Below are 21,922 nucleotides of genomic sequence, written 5' to 3'. Positions count from 1 at the left end.
ATGTCAATATAAATCCATACTGTAGCATGTTCCACAAACGGGCATACTTGTTGAGTGATTCCTGTGGACAAGGGGCGGAGATGCTGCTTCTTGACAACCTATTGTACTCTAGAAATCCTCCCTCTGACTACTGCCTGATAGCTCTGCTGGATACTCCCGTAAAATGTTTTAGAAGGAATATCTCTCCTGCGCCCTAAGTGTGGTCCGAGTAGAGGAGAATTCTGCCAGCCGAACAGTCAAGGTGTAAGAAAGGTTCCATGTAATAATGTCCCCACAAAAATGTCCCATGACAAAAAACACCCCCGCAACTCCTGTTTTTCTTTTTAAAATGGGAGCAGGGGCATCCCCGCAACCCGTCCCCATACATAATGTCACCATATGTAATGTTGCCAATGGCTTTTCCCGGCAACATCATGTATGGGGACATCATGTATGGGGACATTATGTATGGGGACATTATTACCTGATACAGTAAGAAATACCGTTCTACTTTATATAACTGGCTGGCATTAAACTGTGCACTGGAAAAATACTGTGTAAAATTTAAATCAAATGTTTAGGCTACATGTGTTGACTTTTCCACTTCGTTTGTTAACAGACCTCGTCTAAGGAGTAAACTTTAAAAAATGGAGCATGCTAACTAAACTATAAAATATTACAGTGAATTCCCACTTTGAGAGTGAGCTGCAGGTACAGCTGCTGCAAGTGGGTTCTTACTAGAAGGATCACTATGTGTAATGTCTTAAGACAGTATTGCCCACTATCCTCAACCAACCATTTGGCAAAATTACGTTTTGCTGCATTTTTTACCTTTTTCTTTGATACAAAACAGACAGCTGGTTGTTTTGGTTAAGTATATGGAAAGCAATGTGAGGGGGATGCAGGTGGTCTCCCTCTGATTTTTTTAGTAAAGCAACAGTGAAAACATTTTGGCAAAATGTAATTCGTCCCAAAAAAGTGGAGGAAACTCCATAGATCTCTGTCATGCCACAGAACTAAGGGCCAGTCCTCCCTCATCCCCAGGGTCCAAATGGACCCAGTCCTGCCACCTCTGGCGCCAGGCTCATGTAAAAGTGTGCCTAGCACACTTTGTGCCTAAGGCACGTGCAGCAGGGCCAGGCGTGTCCATAGAACAACATTGGAAGGCACGTGCAGGAGTCCCTGGGTGGGGCAAGGTGGAGCCACTAGGCGGGGCTAAAGGGAGGGGCCAGGGCCAGCCTATATAAGGCCAACCCATCCACATGCCTCTGCTTCGCGTTGTTCTGCTTTTGCAGCGTAACGCTTACTGCAGTTCTTACCTGCGCATCCACTTGATTCCATCTGCTTCATCTCTGAAGACATCTTACTAGATTCCAGTATCAACGCTGTGGACGCTTCTTACCTGCTTCCAGCCGCTCCATCGCTGTGTATGCCTCTTACCTGATTCCAGCTACTCCATTGCTGTGTGCGCCTCTTATCTGAATCCAGCTACTCCATCGCTGTGCGCGCCTCTTACCTGAATCCAGCTACTCCATTGCCAAAGGCGCTCTTGCCTGCTCCCAGCTGCTCTATCGCTGTGTGCGCCTCTTACCTGCTTCCAGCCGCTCCATCGCTGTGTGCGCCTCTTACCTGATTCCAGCTACTCCATCGCTGTGTGCGCCTCTTACCTGAATCCAGCTACTCCATCGCCGAAGGCGCTCCTACCTGCTCCCAGCGCTCCATCGCTATGCGCGCTTCTTACCTGCATCCCATCACTACCGGAGTCAGAGCCGCCTTCTCACCTGATCTGGGCGTCCAGATACCCGGAGCTCCTCTTCGTTCCTTTTCTACGCGACGTCTTCACCCTGCAACCGCGGAGCTGCATCGAGCATCCAGACTTCGTTCTTCACCGTCGGCCTTCTCCTCCAAGAGAAAAGAGAGAAAAACAGGTTAGAATTCATAACAATAACGAACGCTTGGCCGCCATACCAGTGCCTAGAGTTCCATTATAAAGGCCAATTTACCAGTTCCATCAGGTTCAAGGAACTTCCCGGATTCGCTCCATGATCTGCTTCTTCATATCAGTTGGGATGAGATTAAACATTGCAAGAATTATTGTTGAACAAGACAAAGACATTATAATAAACAAACTATAATCATAACCAAAAGACTTACCTTCGAAGGGGATTGGTCGCAGCTGGTCTGGATCAACACTTCCACGGACCAGTGAAGCAACTCGGTCTGCTCTACGCGCCCCTGCTACGATAAGCAGGACGGATAGCTCTACATTACAACACAACATGTGAGCTTGCATGGGAAAACGCTTGCACACTTCATTTTGGCACGAGAGGGTCGAGGGAACGCCATTCTCATTAGCTCTCATCTTCTCTCAGGGGCAATAGCAGCATCAGAACAGCAAGCTCTACAGCAACCGGGAGAGGGAGGCGATCCAGAGGAGCCAAGTCGAGGGAGGGCTCCAACCGTGCCCCAACCCCCCCACAGAGACCAGGTCAGCGTAACAATCTCACTAGACAGGGGAACCGCTGCTCTTTTCAATGTACTCAACAGATATAAACAAAACTCAGAAACTATCTAAAACTTTTCCACCACTAGAAGATTACCCCCTCAAGTACTATTATACATAGATGATATTGTTATTTTAGATCAGACACTAATTGGTTTGCAGCAAACCTTTTCTGTCTATGGTCTTTTTTGTACAGAAAATGTTTTGAAAATGAATGTAGACAAGATCAAAGTAGTGGCATTCACAAACAAAAGGCAAGTCCACTGTTATAAATAGTATCTGGACTCTGTACAAATAGGACAAGCATGTAAGAATAAATATATGGGGTTAACCTTTCAGCAGAATTTGAGATGGTACAGGCATATGAGCATAATGGCCAAAAGATGAAATAACAACACAAATGCTCTCAAATGTTTTATATCTGTTCAAGGAGCACGTGATATCCACTCCCTCATAATGGATTATGAAGAGAACATTTCTGCATAGCTTTAATATGGAGTTGATTGCCTTTCATTCGAATCTTTTTTACATCTGGAAAGAACAAATCTATTAAATAGAAGATGCTACTTATCGTTAGAAAACCAACATTTTATCATGGCTTAAGATTGGAACTTGGCTTACCTCTAAAGGGGATATGAGGAATCCTAAAATTGCGGCAGAGGCTACATTAAGCCACCCCAGATACATTACAGTATCTGATTTACAAAGAAATCTTGTATAATCCAAATGTCTGAAGGAGACAAAGGATGTTTTAAATGGATTTCAAGCACTTTAGATCTGGGTAATACAGAATCGGCTTTTTCAGTTCCAAACACTTTCTATGAAAACAGAACGGCCCTGATTCACAGAACGTGTTTCTATGGGATTGCTCCATTATAAAATACTTCCATGAATCAGGCCCTCCATCTTTACACAATAAGGCAAGTTTTATTTCTCACCTATCTTTTAGACTGGCTTGAAAAAAATTAGAAGGGATCTGAAAGACATCTGAATGCCAGAGAGGCAGCGCTGTCTGCTCCAATAACAAACCAACATGTTGGTAGATTTGGTGTTCAATTTAAAATGGGCTAGTTAAATATTAAGACTCTAGTTTAGGCTTGGGAAATCTTCCCTATTCCGAAAGAAACAGCCCTCTTTGTAAAACAGCAGTTCAAAATTGTAACCGTGTTCTGTTTTATTTTCTGTTTTGAATATGATTTAAAGACACATAGTGAAACATACATTTGTAAAAGATAGAGTCAGATACACACATAATCCATTGGATTTGTTGTACAGGCCACACCAAATGTCTATTTCTGTTAAGTTATATACATTTTATTTAAAAACATTTACATCATCTATTGTGTGGATAAGATGTAATAATGTAAACATTTAGTCATTTTATATTGACTTTAATCAATAAAGCAGAATTGAAGACTCTATCCTGCAGTCAAGATTTGGTCTAATTTAAGAGTGTGGCGCTCAAGTAATGTGGACTGATTCCATATTTCTATTGGGTTTTCATGGTGCATGGTTTTGCAGGAAGCTGACAGATCAACTAGGATAAGGACAGCATTTTGATTTCAGTCCATCAGATTAAGTATGGCCGGTTTAACATCTAGTAAAGTGGTCTCTGTCCTGATTTGTGGTTGGAAACCTGGTTGCCTGTCACAGAGCATGCAAATTGATTAACTATACATTTTAATGTGTACAGTTGCACTCTGGGTGAGTTCTGTCCTGTGGTACCTAAAAGCGGACTGAGCCCTCGCCATAGGACCCCCCCGTAAGAGAATCTTGAAGAAATGGGTGGCAGAAACCACCATAGATGCATTGAGAGAAAATCTGATGCAAATCGGACCCGAAATCGCTGAGATAAGACCTCAACGACTTCAGGAGAATTAGTTGCGCAGCAAACCACGGGCCTGCAGCTCGGATGTGATAAGAAGTGTTAGAAGCTGCTCATTAAGTCCAAGCGGGGACCCTGTGACCCGGTTGCAGGGGGAGACCCCCGCTATATCGACACTCTCTTGAACCAGATACGCGACTGGTGGAGAGTTTAAGTGCCTGACCTCCCCGGGCAACAACGCTGGGCTCATCGGTAAGCACGCAGCCGCAGCAGTGAGAGGCAAAGACGGGGCAATGGAGAGCCGCCAGACGCCTCGCCTCTGACCACACATATAAGTCTCCTGTACCGTGTCATCTGCAGTGCGTTTTGCGCCCCTCTGATACCTGTCAGGAGAAGCCTTGGCCCCTGCAGAAGGCGTTACCTGGATTCGGGCCCTACCCGCCCTGTTGCCAGACACGGGGAAAAGCACGGGAAAAGAACGGACTGGCATCCGCTCCACTGCCCTTTGCTCCGACGGGTCTCCAACTTCGACGCAAACCGCCTACCCCAGCCACAACAGGCAGACAGGCGCTGCGCTGTGCCACACTGGTCCCACCACAACGGATCTCTTAGTTAAGTGGTCCTGCAGAGCCCTGCGTCGCGGAGAGGGGACTGGTCTGCGAACGCACGGCCCCTGCCCTGAACTCAACAGAACAAGGTAGGATCGCAGAATCTGACCCGGGGAGTGGTTACCCCACCATCATCACTGCCCCAGCAGGCCGCCTTTCCCCAAGAACACCCCGATATGGTGAGAGTGACTTTGTGTTCCCAGGGCTCGACGGAGCCCGCGGAAGGAGTGGCCCAAGGAAGACAGTTGGTGGGAACTGCATGGCGTGGACTACTTAACAGTGGACATTATTGCGGGTGCCAGAGCCCCTCAGTGCACACATGACCCATGAAAGAGCAAGTCAGAACTCATATTTGAAGTGTTCCACGACCTTTACTGATACGCACCAGGAGTGCCCTGGACCCAGCCGGGAGTTAGGTTGTCAGAGACTGTTCCCCACACGCAATACTTAATATAGCCCACTTTCTAACTCTCCCTACACCCTGAGGTACACCCAAATAGGAAAAGGAAGTGGGGAGCCTGGAGCAGCGGATTAAATCCTTTGCATGGGCCACATCAGAACCACAGTCATACAGTCCCCTTACCCTGGGTCTATTGAAGTGCTAAATACAGTGTGCACCCTACAACAAATCCTGCTGAAACATAGGGCTCTAAGGCACAAGACTCCCCGAATGCCATTACCCAGACTGTGTGCCCCAGACCCGAGAACTGTGAAAGGTGGTGTTTTGGAAGCACGGGTGAACAGCACTGACAAACTTGAGAATCTGAAACACGTTCCTGGAACCATCTTGGAATCATCCAACACTGACCTTTTTTGATCCTCATAGCCATACCAACTCTTACGTGTTGGGGTCCACCCTATAAGTCATATTGGGCTAACAGTGACCTGCCTGAAGAATGACAAAGACTCAGATTTACGGAACGCACACCACTCCCCTGGCGAAATGACTGCCCTGGAGCGATCGTCCCAACGTTGGATTAAACGGATGCTCTCAGACATCACAAAAACCAGTATTTGATAAGTGGCCGTCAGCCTCAAGGAGACATTAATAGATTCACCCTACCATCATCTTGGGATTGAGACACAGCGGCCTCTATTTAATCTGTGTCATAAGGTGTAGAACGACCCCTCGTGTCACGAAACAGTTTAACAATAAAGGATTGCGGAAGGGCTACCCCCGTGTATATGGACATAAAACTGAGGCTTGCTAAGTTCACCTATTACCTGCCCCACAATACTGTTGGAAATACTGGTTCCTCGACCATGGAGACCTCTGGAACAGACTCTGCAGCCACCAAAGGAGATATTGCCGCCCTCCTGAACGAAAAAAAGAACATGGGGGCCAATATAGGCGGAAAGATAGGCAAGATCACACAGCGAATGGACAAGTTTGAAGAGAGACTTGAAGGAGTAGAGAATAATCAAGCCTCCATAGACACCCTCGAAAACCAAATGGAATTTCGAATAGTGGAAATAGAGCGAAGGGAAGAAGAATTCCGACTCAAAATGGAGGATTTGGAAAATCGCGAGAGCCATACTAACCTTTGCTTTTTTGGCATCCCGGAACATGAGGGTGAAACAGAAGGTGGCCTCAGGAAGACGATCCATGACATAATCCAGCTATTGGTTGCAGACGAGGAAATCGATGAACCAAAAAACTGAGAGAGTGCATAGAGTGGGCGATCCAACAGGCGGACTGAGATTAGTCCTTGCCCGCTTCCACAGGTACCAAGATAAAGCCAGGATGCTTGAAAAGGCCAAGGCCAGTGGATCAATCACCCTTGGCGGGGCACAAATGACTATTTTCCAGGACCTCTCCTCTTTGACAATAGCATTGAGGCAAATGTGTGGCCCCCTTACAAAATGGCTCAAGGAACGCAGAACCCGTTACAGATGGGGTTATCCCTTCTCCCTCTGCTTTGAGCACGAAAGAAAGAAGATTAGACTGAGAACGGAAAAAGAGATTTGTGCATGCTCTGCAGAACTTTTAGAGACACGTGAGGATGGTGATGATGGTGGAGATAGAGACGAAGCTGGACGAAGTGGACGAAGTGGACGACAATGGCATCTCCAGGGGCTGAGAAGGAGAAGGGTCAAGGGGTCGAGAAAATTTCGGAGGGGCAACACTTCACCTGATGAGGACAAATGAGCCCAGCAGACATTCCGACTGATTTACTAAAAATTCACCGCTGTCCACACTGGAAGTGGGCTGCGACCCTGAGAGATACTTGATGGGTCTTTATTGGGCCAGACCCACCCAGCCCGGCGTGGGGAGCACATCACCTGCCTTAAGGATTTTCACTAAGGAAAGGAGTGCTTTTTTTGCTGAGAAGCTAATTGATCAGAGTGTATATTTTTCAAATATTCTTCTAAGAGTTAATGTTTTGAATTTAAGTAGAGGTGGGAAGCGTGAAAATGGGGGCTCAATCATTATTGTGGATTATTCATGGGATGGGACCATGAGGTAACGGTCTCCACTGGTGGTCCAATACCGAATCAGTGTTTCTGACTGATTTCGGTCGGACGCCGCCATCTCGCAATGGAGTGTTGGAGTAGGAGGAGGGAAAGGGGAAAGGGGGGGCAGAAGGGGTTTGGGTTAGGAACGGAATCCTTGGTAAGGCACGACTTGGTAATTGACCCTTCACAGGGATGCCGATCTCTGTGGAGCAGTCATTTGACACAGACGATCACAAATGGCGGTTAGTACAGTCTGACAAGTAAACAACCACCTCAGGGTAGGCACGCTAAATGTCAAAGGTCTCAACTCCCCAACCAAAGGATCACTGGTATGTCAGAAATTTCACAGAGCAAACCTTGATGTCCTCCTCCTACAAGAGACGAAATATGTCAAGGGTGAGGAACGAAGACTCCTTGGGACACAAATGGGCTTAGAATTCTGGGGCTTGGGGCCTCTAAGAAAGGGTGGAGTTGGCATACTCATTAGTTAAGGGCTGGGCTTCACAGCTACCAAGACATGGGTAGATGTTGAGGGGCGTACCCTGCTGGTTGCGTGCTCCATAGGTAAAACAAACATTACGTTTGCCACAGTACATTCCCCCAATACAGGACAATCCCGATTCCTGGGTAAATCAATCCCCAAGATCATGCTGGAAGCCATAGGCCATGTCCTCCTTCGGGGTGATCTCAATTTGTGGGCCGATCCCGAACTAGATAGGAAAGCAGGCAACCCGGACACGAAAGAACAGGCTGAGGTTGGGCGCACCGAGATCATGAACATGTTTAACATATACAAATTACGAGATACATGGAGGGAGCTTCACCCCAATGTACAGGGATACACTTTCTATTCTGCCCCCCATAATACATTCACCCGGATCGATTATATATACCTATCGGATGAACTATATAACACTATGGCTGGATCAGAGATTGTTCTGATCACCTGGTCTGATCGTGATATGGTCACGGTTGAAGTGAATTGGGACAGCTTGCCTATTAAGGGGGGTCAATGGAGATGCAATGAGACTCTCTGGAAGGACCCCGCCTTTAAAGCAGGGATGGAAAAAGAAATTAGTGAATATTTCAAGATAAACAACACTGGGGAGGTTTCCAAACTAACAATGTGGGAGGTGGCAAATGCGACCTGGCGTGGAGTCCTGATCAGAGAAGGTTCAAGCAAAAAAAGGGAAAGGACTCTGGTTGTAAATAAACTCAGGAATTTGATATGTTTATTAGATGAAGCGGCGAGAAGGGACGAGAGTGGGAGAACAGACAGGATACTGGAGGCAAAAAGGAAGAGGGAAGAACTTTGTCTTTTGGAACACAGACTGATAGTCCATAAAATGCAGCCTTTGAGACAGAAGTTCTATGAAAAGGGGGACAAGACAGACGCTCTATTGGCAACCAGGCTGCGTGACCAATGATCTGAGCGGAAAGTTTTAGAGATAGAGGACTGAGAGAACACCCACACTACATTTAATGCGTAAATCCCTGAGGCCTTTGCCTCATTCTATGAGACCCTATACAGATCGGACGTACAACCTGGGCTGGCGGGGACTGATGAATATCTGTCCTCTGTACGAATGCCGAAACTCGCATGCAATGAATCTCTAGCCCTAGAAAGCCCAATAAATAAGAAAGAGGTAGAGAACGAAGTTAAGAAGCCATCATTGGGCAAGGCTCCAGGAGAGGACGGTTACACCACTGGATTCTATAAGTTCCTTCTCTCCTCCCTCCTCCCCTTTCTGGTGGAACTCTTCAATGAGATCCTCAACACTGGAAAAGCCCTGGACTCCTTTGTCCGAGCTCTTATTTTGGTTATTCCCAAAGAGGGAAGAGACCCTAAACTGTGTAGCTCATACCGTCCCATTTCCCTGTTGAATCTAGATGCCAAGATATACATTAGAATTCTTGCGGCCCGCCTAGAAACATCCATGCCACGCCTGATATTGGGAAGACAGGGAGCTGTCACTATAAGGAAGACATTACATCTGATCTACGTGTCCCATCACATGATTAATGACCGTGCTCTCCGTTCGATTGACGCCGAGAAGGCCCTTGATAGAGTCGAATGGGACTTTCTGGTGGCAGACCTCCGCAAAGAGGCAATAGGCCCGAAATTCAGAGGAGCCATTCACGCAGTGTACACGTCCCCCAGGGCATCCATTTTTGTAAACAGAGAATAATCCCGTTGGTTCGAATTAGGAAAGGGAACTCGACAGGGATGCCCCCTCTCAGCCATACTCTTCACACTCTGCCTGGAACCCCGAGCCCAGAGGTTGAGAGATGACCACCAGGTACACCAACTTCAGCTAGGTGGGTCCAAATACAAAGTGGCCATCTATGCTGATGATTTACTTCTCCACATCTCAAACCCCACAACATCCATACCCAGGGCAATTCACTTAATCAAAGATTATGGGGAACTTTCGGGCTTCAAAATCAACAAGGCTAAATCGATCTTATTTCCCCTACATGTCACCACACAAAAACTTGGGCATACAGATGACGAGAGACATAAACAAACTCTATGAAGCCAATTCCCCCCCTTCTTCTAAGATTCCATGCTGATCTCGCCAAATGGCAAAAATTGACAATATCCTGGTTGGATAGGCTAAATGCGATGAAAATGGTATGCCTCCCCTGCTTTCTTTTCCCTTTCCAAATGCTTGCCATTAATATGCCGAAAGTTTTCTTTGATGAAGTCAAAAGAGCTATTGTGAAGTTTCTGTGGTAGGGAAAGAGAGCGAGGGTAGCCTATGACACTTTGGCACTACCGAAAGATAAGGGTGGGCTGGGATTACCGGACCTGAAAAAATACTATCAGGCTACCCAATTGAGAATCCTGATTCCCCACTTACGGAACCGTAAAGAGCCTCAGTGGGTTTCAATGGACAATCACTACCTGGCCCTAGCAACCGTCTCTGAATGGCTATGGGAACCAAGAAAGAAACTATTAAGGAGGCTAAGGGACCACCCGATATTGGGGACCATTTGGGAAATATGGAGGGATACCAGTGACATGTGTAAGGTCACGTCATGGCCGTCTCTCTTGAGCCATTTATGGGCCCCTGGTATCAGAGAGGGCATTCCTGATGGGGAAATATTCCAGATCTGGTTTGAGGCAGGACTAGAGAGGGTAGGTCAGCTATGGAAGCATGGCTCCTTCATCACAATCTCAGAATTGGGAGAGGCTTTAGGGCTGGGCCCCCTGTCTTTCTTCCAGTTCTTGCAGATCAATGGTATTCTCACAAAGGACAAATGGAGGGACAAAACAAGTAGAGAACTTACCCCTTTTGAGATGCTGTTGGACTCTAGGACAGAGATGAAGGGTTTGATATCTTCGATGTACAGAGAACTGATTGAGTCCGGAAGGGGCTCCACATTATCATTGAAGAGTAGATGGGAGAAAGATATTGGTGAAGAGGTTGATCCTGGCATGTGGGGAAGGATGTGTAGAGCCGCACCACAGGTTTCTATGTCTAGCCAGTATAAACTCCACGCGATCAAACTGTTACACAGATGGCAGTATAACCCCCTCAGACTCTCCAGCATGTTCCAGATGCTATCCCCGGGGTGCTCGCATAAATGTGGTGGTACTGCCGACTACTGGCATATGTGGTGGGATTGCCCCAGGATCAGAGTCTACTGAGATGAGGTTCTGGGGTGGATCAGGGATCTAGATGGAATTCAGAGAACTGCAGAACCCTTTCTTATTCTTTTTGGGTTTGAACAAGAAGGAGATGAACGACGTAGAATCAAGGGTCTAGCAGCTCACCTTTTACTGGCAGCTCGTGCAGCTTTAACAAAGAAGTGAAAATCTGACAATGTTCCAAACAAAGGTGAATGGGTTAATGTTGCATTGCATATATGTGTTATGGAAAAAATAACTTCAACCCTACATGCGAGATCAGTGCAGTGCGACATATTGTGCGACGACTTTGTATCCAAATATATGCCTGGATCCATTAACTAGAATGCAGAGGAGAAACGGACGAGGGATGCTATTTAGATGACAGTGTATTGACTAACTAACCTGAACGAGACCTATATGATAACCCTGAGGAAATCATACAGAGATAATCGCACCTAATGTGACTATTTGCGAGCCTGCACATGGTACCAATTAAGTCGTCTTCAAAATTTGCATCAAAGATTGACTGAGGAGAAGGAGTTTTGGGGAGGGTGGGGGAGGAACGGGAGAAAATGTTTATTCGTGGGCAGATTGTCTTGACTACCTATATATTGTTGTTTCCTCTTTTTGATTCATGTTCCCAGCTTTGTAATGTCTTACTGCATACTATTGGAAAATCTTAATAAATTCAAATTAAAAAAAAAATGTGTGCAGTTGCTAATCTTTCCAGAATGTGGGCAAGAAAAGGAAGAAAGATTAAATGTTTGCTTGAAATTCAATAGCTTAATGTGGGCCATAGTTGTATATTTTTGTTTTCCAGTAGAGTCTTAAAAATTGCTTGCTTTAGTAGTTTTAGATTTATTGCTGCTTTGAAGCATTTGTTGCATAACTTAGAAACTAATGGGGGCATTATTTGGTCATAAATCACTGTCGCTAGACGTAGACAGCATAGTATAGTTGGTGCTTTCTTCATGTGCAACTGTATGATTACGTCTTCCTCTTGTATGGTATTAAAGTTAGAGAAATATGATACAGACAGACAGAAGCTGAAACGCCTCACCTGGGAGACTTACGCTGGTCCAAGACCTCCTTTTGTTTACGTTCATTACAAACCTCACATCGCTGGAGACATTTTGCAGGTTATTGATAATGCTTCTTATGCTCTTATGCTCATGGTGATTCTCTGTACTTGGGCTTGTTATTTTCAGATGAGAAATGCAGAAGTTTCTTGGAACTGACACCACCGACAGAACGAGGTAAGATATATGCATTTACTCGAAAAAGGCCTGCCCTTCCCAACATCATCTAAATTCCCTTATTTTCCCTCATTCTATTCGCTACACCCTGTACCCCGCACCTTTTCCCTAATCACTCCCTTCTTTTTTCGCCTTTTCTCACTGTCATAAGCACTACTTTGGCTTTCCTACTTTATTCACTAAATTTGTCATTTGTGTAAATCTTCCCCGTACGGAGATATGCATCAGTAACCCTTCAAGGGTTAACATAATCTATGCCTTTTCCTGGGGATGCAATAATCAAGATGTTTTAAAATAAAGGCTCCATTATGACTCCAGGAAAGCCGGGCAAAGGTTGAACTATGTTTACACACTTTTTAATGACCCTGGTTGATAATGAGGCTTTAATAAAAGTTGGACGTCAATGATTCTCAACACCAGTCTGCGTCTGCACTGATAAATGCGACGAATCGTACAGGCACTATAAGCCCAGAGAGGACTCAGTGATTCTCCGCAACCAGTCTGTGTCTGCACTGATAAATGCGACGAATCGTACAGGCACCATAAACCCAGAGAGGCCTCAGTGATTCTCTGCAACCAGTCTGCCTCTGCACTGATAGGTGAGACGAATCGTACAGGCACTATAAGCCCAGAGAGGACTCAGTGATTCTCTGCAACCAGTCTGCCTCTGCACTGATAGGTGAGACGAATCGTACAGGCACTATAAGCCCAGAGAGGACTCAGTGATTCTCCGCAACCAGTCTGTGTCTGCACTGATAAATGCGACGAATCGTACAGGCACTATAAGCCCAGAGAGGCCTCAGTGATTCTCTGCAACCAGTCTGCTTCTGCACTAATAGGTGAGACGAATCGTACAGGCACTATAAGCCCAGAGAGGACTCAGTGATTATCCGCAACCAGTCTGCGTCTGCACTGATAAATGCGACGAATCGTACAGGCACTATAAGCCCAGAGAGGCCTCCGTGATTCTCTGCAACCAGTCTGTGTCTGCACTGATAGGTGAGACGAATCGTACAGGAACTATAAGCCCAGAGAGGCCTCAGTGATTCTCTGCAACCAGTCTGTGTCTGCACTGATAGGTGAGATGAATCGTACAGGCACTATAAGCCCAGAGAGGCCTCAGTGATTCTCTGCAACCAGTCTGTGTCTGCACTGATAAATGCGACGAATCATACAGGCACTATAAGCCCAGAGAGGCCTCAGTGATTCTCTGCAACCAGTCTGTGTCTGCACTGATAGGTGAGACGAATCGTACAGGCACTATAAGCCCAGAGAGGCCTCAGTGATTCTGTGCAACCAGTCTGTGTCTGCACTGATAGGTGAGACGAATTGTACAGGCACTATAAGCCCAGAGAGGCCTCTGTGATTCTCCGCAACCAGTCTGTGTCTGCACTGATAGGTGAGGTGAATCCTAGAGGCGCCATAAGCCCAGGGAGGCCTCAATAATTCTCTGCAATCAGTCTGCGTCTGCAATGATAGGTGAGAGGAATTGTACAGGCACTATAAGCCTAGAGAGGCCTCTGTGATTCTCCGCAACCAGTCTGTGTCTGCACTGATAGGTGAGGTGAATCGTAGAGGTACAATAATCCCAGAGAGGCCCCTGTGATTCTCTGCACCCAGTCTGCCTCTGCACTGATAGGTGAGACGAATCGTACAGGCACTATAAGCCCAGAGAGGACTCAGTGATTCTCCGCAACCAGTCTGCGTCTGCACTGATAAATGCGACGAATCGTACAGGCACTATAAGCCCAGAGAGGCCTCAGTGATTCTCTGCAACCAGTCTGCCTCTGCACTGATAGGTGAGACGAATCGTACAGGCACTATAAGCCCAGAGAGGACTCAGTGATTCTCCGCAACCAGTCTGCGTCTGCACTGATAAATGCGACGAATCGTACAGGCACTATAAGCCCAGAGAGGACTCAGTGATTCTCTGCAACCAGTCTGCCTCTGCACTGATAGGTGAGACGAATCGTACAGGCACTATAAGCCCAGAGAGGCCTCCGTGATTCTCTGCAACCAGTCTGCCTCTGCACTGATAGGTGAGACGAATCGTACAGGCACTATAAGCCCAGAGAGGACTCAGTGATTCTCCGCAACCAGTCTGCGTCTGCACTGATAAATGCGACGAATCGTACAGGCACTATAAGCCCAGAGAGGCCTCCGTGATTCTCTGCAACCAGTCTGTGTCTGCACTGATAGGTGAGACAAATCGTACAGGAACTATAAACCCAGAGAGGCCTCAGTGATTCTCTGCAACCAGTCTGTGTCTGCACTGATAGGTGAGACGAATCGTACAGGCACTATAAGCCCAGAGAGGCCTCAGTGATTCTCTGCAACCAGTCTGTGTCTGCACTGATAGGTGAGACGAATCGTACAGGCACTATAAGCCCAGAGAGGCCTCAGTGATTCTCTGCAACCAGTCTGTGTCTGCACTGATAGGTGAGACGAATCGTACAGGCACTATAAGCCCAGAGAGGCCTCAGTGATTCTGTGCAACCAGTCTGTGTCTGCACTGATAGGTGAGACGAATTGTACAGGCACTATAAGCCCAGAGAGGCCTCTGTGATTCTCCGCAACCAGTCTGTGTCTGCACTGATAGGTGAGGTGAATCCTAGAGGCGCCATAAGCCCAGGGAGGCCTCAATAATTCTCTGCAACCAGTCTGCGTCTGCAATGATAGGTGAGAGGAATTGTACAGGCACTATAAGCCTAGAGAGGCCTCTGTGATTCTCCGCAACCAGTCTGTGTCTGCACTGATAGGTGAAGTGAATCGTAGAGGTACAATAATCCCAGAGAGGCCCCTGTGATTCTCTGCACCCAGTCTGCCTCTGCACTGATAGGTGAGACGAATCGTACAGGCACTATAAACCCAGAGAGGACTCAGTGATTCTCCGCAACCAGTCTGCGTCTGCACTGATAAATGCGACGAATCGTACAGGCACTATAAGCCCAGAGAGGCCTCAGTGATTCTCTGCAACCAGTCTGCCTCTGCACTGATAGGTGAGATGAATCGTACAGGCACTATAAGCCCAGAGAGGACTCAGTGATTCTCCGCAACCAGTCTGCGTCTGCACTGATAAATGCGACGAATCGTACAGGCACTATAAGCCCAGAGAGGCCTCAGTGATTCTCTGCAACCAGTCTGCCTCTGCACTGATAGGTGAGACGAATCGTACAGGCACTATAAGCCCAGAGAGGCCTCCGTGATTCTCTGCAACCAGTCTGCCTCTGCACTGATAGGTGAGACGAATCGTACAGGCACTATAAGCCCAGAGAGGCCTCCGTGATTCTCTGCAACCAGTCTGCGTCTGCACTGATAGGTGAGACGAATCGTACAGGAACTATAAGCCCAGAGAGGCCTCAGTGATTCTCTGCAACCAGTCTGTGTCTGCACTGATAGGTGAGACGAATCGTACAGGCACTATAAGCCCAGAGAGGCCTCAGTGATTCTCTGCAACCAGTCTGCCTCTGCACTGATAGGTGAGACGAATCGTACAGGCACTATAAGCCCAGAGAGGCCTCAGTGATTCTGTGCAACCAGTCTGCGTCTGCACTGATAGGTGAGACGAATCGTACAGGCAGTATAAGCCCAGAGAGGCCTCTGTGATTCTCCGCAACCAGTCTGTGTCTGCACTGATAGGTGAGGTGAATCCTAGAGGCGCCATAAGCCCAGGGAGGCCTCAATAATTCTCTGCAACCAGTCTGCGTCTGCAATGATAGGTGAGAGGAATTGTACAGGCACTATAAGCCTAGAGAGGCCTCTGTGATTCTCCGCAACCAGTCTGTGTCTGCACTGATAGGTGAGGTGAATCGTAGAGGTACAATAATCCCAGAGAGGCCCCTGTGATTCTCTGCACCCAGTCTGTGTCTGCACTGATAGGTGAGAGGAATTGTACAGGCACTATAAGCCTAGAGAGGCCTCTGTGATTCTCCGCAACCAGTCTGTGTCTGCACTGATAGGTGAGGTGAATCGTAGAGGCACCATAAGCCCAGAGAGGCCTCAATAATTCTCTGCAACCAGTCTGCGTCTGCACTGATAGGTGAGGTGAATCGTACAGGCACTATAAGCCCAGAGAGGCCTCTGTGATTCTCCGTAACCTGTCTGTCTGCACTGATCGGTGAGACGAATCATAGAGGCAGCATCTAGTGGACCGTACATGCCTCCTGGCAGTGAAGAAAATCTGAATTGGAGATGCCATGGCCACCCTTGCTGGCCTGATCCTCAAATGAGAAGAGTTCTGCCTTTTTATCCTGACAGAGGGATGAATAATGGTGACCCGGGTTGAGTGAACACTGGCTTTAGCCATCTATGGCAAAAATCAGAATAGGCTTGGGTTGAACAATAGGAAATGCATTTCTGATTCCACTGACTACCCTCACAAAAGCACATGGTGATTTCTTGTCTTTTCCATCCTCTCAAGACCTCCACTAGAGGAACCCACAATAAAATATTCAGAATCAGCGATAAAAGGTCTATGATGAGGGGTGACATATGCCAGACTTTATTCTCTCCTTATCCTTTTTGACTATGAGATATCTTTGGGGTCTATGAATTACAGTAGGTTTTCACCAAGGTGTCTTTGTGCGACAGTTCTCAATCCTTACTTTCCAGGGTTATCAAATCACCCTTTTTCAGTAATTCCATGTTCATCAGGGACATATTTCAACCCATGTGTATTAGGTGCATGGACAGCCAATTGGCAAAGTTGCTCCTGAAGTGGAATATTCGATTCACAACGAGGTTTACTGAATCACCCTGAATGGGTTTAAGTCAGGGGTAAGTTGCTTGACCCCTGTATATTTAGCATGGTCAAGACTATGCGGAAACGTTGTCTAAGTGCATACGATTTTTCATCATGTTTCGATTAAGATCCCATTATAGTAACTCCAAAAGAACCAACTCTTAAATGCATCCGATCAGATATCTTTGCAGATCTACAATGAAGGAGTTGGCTTGGGGGATCAATCAGTGTAACTCTCAGCCACTGGAACACATACCTGTCAATCAATGATCCTACCATTGTACAGACACTGTGCCAAGTGCACATGGACTGTGTGCCCCCTGAGAGATCCTCCGTGGAAGGGCCAGGAGCTTGAGACTAATATGAAGATGGCAGACGTTACTGAGTGGGATTCAATAACCAGGGGGTATAGTATGTTGTCGTGCTAAGCAGAAGTCCAGGCAGTTTCTGGAAGCTTCGGAACTCACGAAAGGGTTCACTTGCACTTGCGCTGCTATCCCACTAACATGACAGATCAGCAAATGTGTGGATGAACTGAACATCTGGGATATGTACAGGGGAAATACATGAAGGTTTTCTCTAAGCCCAAAGGCATATTCTGTTTTATTTTCGAGCGTTGGAGTTTTCGGAACCCAATAACGGGCAATGTTGAACAAAATGTCCCATGCCGCTTCAGTACACACAGGTTTTTTTTGTCATCTGTAAATTCCTCGCGTGGCAGAGGACCACAGAGTCAACTGATTTGCATTCAGAGATCGAAATTAAAATCAGATAAGCAGGAGCTAAAAGCAGCTCCTGGGTATCCAACATTAACCAGCGACTAGGAGCTTCCACTGGGGAATGAGGAGCTAGTACATAGTGTCCCAACTTACACATAAAATGCAAACATATTTTACCCATTATTTACGATCCCCTGTGCTTTAAATGCCATAATGTTTATTTATCGATCGTCCCAAATGCACAGAGCTAAATACACATAGGTGTGTTTGTTCAGCAACAGTTGGCCTGGGGAGTGTGCAGAATCACAGGTATTCACCCCTTCTCCCTACCTGTGAGACTAGGGATGTGAGCCCGCACTGCAAAACCCTCCCCAGGGATGAAGGCAAGTGGGACCTCCACGGGAGAGACTCCCCATTTGGGAAGAAGGACTCCCATTCCTGTGAGCAACTCCCTAAACCAACAAATGCAATTGCATACATGGACCTGATAAGCCTCAGAATGTAGCATCATTATCTTTGGCTGAAGGCAATGCAAGACGAAACCTAATGGCACCACAGAAGGAAGATGACTCTTTAATGCAAGACGCATACACAACTGTGCCAAGGAGGAAGAGAAGAGAGGATCATTATGCCTGCAGAAGGCAGAGCAGAAGTTCGTTGTAGAGCCTGTGACTTCTGGAGAGAGAGAGAACACGATGGCAGGCGTCAGAAAACCAGCGCATGCAGAAACAAGAAGGGTCTTGAGTCTACTGAGAGACGAGCAAGCAACCTGGTGGTGGCATGACCACAAACTGGACATGCTGGGCAGGAACCAAGCAGAAAGAGAGAGCAGTGCCGACCGAGAGCTGAGCCCAACCACCGGTCCCTGCCAAGTATGAGGTACCAGGGGACCGGGAGAAGCAGGAGGCCCACAGGATATCATTGTCTAGCAGAAGAAACTTGTCCCAGTACTCAAAATGAGTTATCAAATACAGAGCTATCTAATTTAAGAAGTAAAAAGCCTAGAAGAGAGGGGCTGAGCACAGACAGTTGTATCAGCAATAAGTGGAGAGATTCCTAAACCAGAGGTGACAAGCCTAACAGAGAGACACTGCACCAGTACAAGTGGGGAATAACCAGTAAAGAAACAGGCACTGAGACCAGATGAAAATAGAAGCGTAGAAAGAGGCAGAGGAAAACCCCTATCAAATGCTTGTGAAGAAAATACTTGGATAGAGGTTGCACAAAACTATCTGAGTGGCAATAAAGTATTCTGGAAAAGGGGAGCACAGAAAGCAGGAGGAAAAAAAGTGCTGTGGAGGAACTACAAGAGTTGATCGCAGAGACTATCTGTTCCACCGAGAGGTGGCATCATTCAAGACTATTCAATGACCTGGAGGGGAGACCAGGTGAAGACAAATCTTGCCCTTGGTTTATTTAAGTTAGTTAACATTAGTGGCAAGGCCAAATAGGATAGTTTGTCTGTAGGATAAAGATTCTTTTGACTTTATGAACTTTTTTTTAGCTAGGTAGGTGATAAGGAAAGTTAGGTCTTCTTCTTTTCATTTAAATAAAAACCTGAATTATGTCTTCCGAATATCCGACTCCACCTTCTGACCCTCCACCAGAGCCAAAAGTATTTCTGGTAACTCTTGATGTCAGGCTAACCAGGCTTTTATACACTACAAGCAGAAGCTATATAGATCCCAGCTCCCCTCAGTTATGATATGATATGATGGGTTATTTATAACGTGCTTAATACCCAGAGGTTTCTAAGCGCTGACCCGGGGATCGAACCCGCGTTTCTGCGTGTCGTCTCGCTTCCAAGGTGAGCACTTTGCCCCTGAGCTATCCTCCCGAGCTATCCTCCTTTCAAACACTGTGAATGGATTCTGGATTAGATGCTTCTGGAATCAAGGGTTTTGCAGCAGCGTACAAATAGGATGAATTAGGGAACCAGGTCAATCTCCCCCTTTTGTCTTTTTCTCTTACCCCCACTCTTGTATATGTCTATTGGTACTGAATGTCACACCAATGAAATTCTCGATAGTGGATGGTGGCGGGTGTGCATGGACTAACGCATCTAGTATGTCATCTCAAAGCTCTGCCTAAAATATAGTGATGTAAGACTCTAAGGACCAGTTCATTGTGTGGCTAACGTTTGGGAATAGGCAATTTTAGTGATGAAATCTATAGTGGCTTGTTCCCGAGTTAGCATGTATGCCCCTTTGGACTGATGGGTATAACGTCATGCATACATTTTCTTGATTGGGAGTTATGGAGGATATATTAATGGAACTTAACATGTGAGTAGCCCAGGTTAAGGCCTCACCTTCTAAGAGTGATAAAGTGAGCATGCCTTTGGATAGATTATTATGGAATGGGTAGGTTTAATCAGAAATTGCTTTACACAATATGGAATATTCGCATCTGGAATATTTCACATGTATTAGCCGTATCATAAAAGTATTCTGATGTAGGGGGGTTACATGCTGGATCTTGAGCTACTATTATTTGACAGCTAAATGGAGGCCAGTGCTGTTTCAAGGGGTGCAGAATAGATGAACTGCATTTGGACCCATTCAGAAAAACCTTGTCATTTTGTTTGACGGGCTTTAGCGGTACTAGGAACCAAAGCATTTTCCTGGCGGTCATCCATCGTATCCATTTAAACCCATGCTAGATATAAATCTAACCACTGGAGAATTGTGGCTAATTTCATCAGTTTGTGTGCATGAGGTAGCTTTGAAGATGTCGGGGTCAGACTTCCCTGGACTGCACAGACCGTCTCACCTATCTGGAGTGCCAAAGGATGGTTCACAGGGCACAATGGAGTCAGTGAGCGGGCCAGGGCAGGTGAATCAGAGAACAGGCACTGGCATCTAACCTCAGGCATGGAGCTCGTGGACAGGAGACAGTACTGTAACCATGCAGGTGGGGCTGGAAGAAGGAGACAAGTGGACTTATTAGAATATTTGATTCTCAAGGCTCCTTACCACCTCTCTCTGTGTCAGCCTTCTACAGGCACCAGGCCTACCAGACCAGGCAGTCCAACAGGCAACCCAAAAGCATTTTCCTGGCGGTCATCCATCGTATCCATTTAAACCCATGCTAGATATAAATCTAACCACTGGAGAATTGTGGCTAATTTCATCAGTTTGGGTGCATGAGGTAGCTTTGAAGATGTCAGGGTCAGACTTCCCTGGACTGCACAGACCGTCTCACCTATCTCGAGTGCCAAAGGATGGTTCACAGGGCACAATGGAGTCAGTGAGCGGGCCAGGGCAGGTGAATCAGAGAACAGGCACTGGCATCTAACCTCAGGCATGGAGCTCGTGGACAGGAGACAGTACTGTAACCATGCAGGTGGGGCTGGAGGAAGGAGACAAGTGGACTTATTAGAATATTTGATTCTCAAGGCTCCTTACCACCTCTCTCTGTGTCAGCCTTCTACAGGCACCAGGCCTACCAGACCAGGCAGTCCAACAGGCAACCCAACTGGGAGGTCATTGGAGATGAGGAAATGGAGCTCGCTAAAGTTGAAGATTTGTGGAATCTTCTCGAAGATTGGTAGGTAGGAGCGAAGATGGATTCGTGATCCCAAGGTGAAAGTTGGGAAGAGGTCAGAATTCTTCACAAGCCAGAAAACACGATGCATGATAGAACAGAAACAAAAAACCTCCAGAAACAAATGGAAATGATAGACCACCAGACCATAGAGAGTTGGACTTGAAAGTGCAGGAAGGCATCGGAAGTCAAGGTGTGTGTACCTTCAGGTGGATGTATAGTCAGTCTGTTGCCAGGTGCTGCTACTCACTGACTAGGATGATCTCTTGCTTTGCTGCAGCACCACAACCCTCAGAACCAAAGACATGTGGAAGCATCAGAGAACGCTGACACTATCAGAGAAATATTTTGGCTATGGGTGTTTGTGAAGTATACTAGCTCCAGGTGTCATTGGAGACTTATAAATGAGCATAGTTGAAGTTGTCCGTGAAGTCTTAAAGCTGCCGGTGTGCGCAAGGTTTCTTAACTTCAAGCAGCAGTAGAATCTTTTCTTTGCAGGTACAAGTGAACTCTTTCCAGGACAGAGGCCAGAGAAGTCTGTTAATTGTAGATGTCATTGAAGTTTGTGAGATGCAGGTGTTAGTGGAATTTTGTAGTGTCAGTTGTCAGGGAAACCCTTGGGTTTGAGATGTCACTGAAGTCTTTCCATCG

General features: G+C 46.6%; 1 protein-coding gene across 4 annotated transcripts in view; it reads left to right on the top strand.

The window, feature by feature from the left end:
* LOC138487933 (germ cell-specific gene 1-like protein) overlaps positions 1-21,922 on the top strand; it is a 225,660-nt gene that overhangs the window by 144,846 nt on the left and 58,892 nt on the right. For all 4 annotated transcript variants that reach the window (XM_069614567.1, XM_069614566.1, XM_069614569.1 and 1 more), the window contains one exon: positions 12,218-12,265. In XM_069614567.1, the coding sequence (XP_069470668.1) occupies positions 12,218-12,265 (48 nt within the window). The remainder of the gene's footprint in view (positions 1-12,217; positions 12,266-21,922) is intronic.

Source organism: Ambystoma mexicanum, chromosome 9 (genome assembly GCF_040938575.1).
Source record: "Ambystoma mexicanum isolate Mex_15411 chromosome 9, UKY_AmexF1_1, whole genome shotgun sequence".
In the NCBI taxonomy this organism is placed as follows: Eukaryota; Metazoa; Chordata; class Amphibia; order Caudata; family Ambystomatidae; genus Ambystoma; species Ambystoma mexicanum.
The sequence above is the reverse complement of the archived record's forward strand: the minus strand, read 5'-3'. Positions and strand labels throughout refer to the sequence as shown.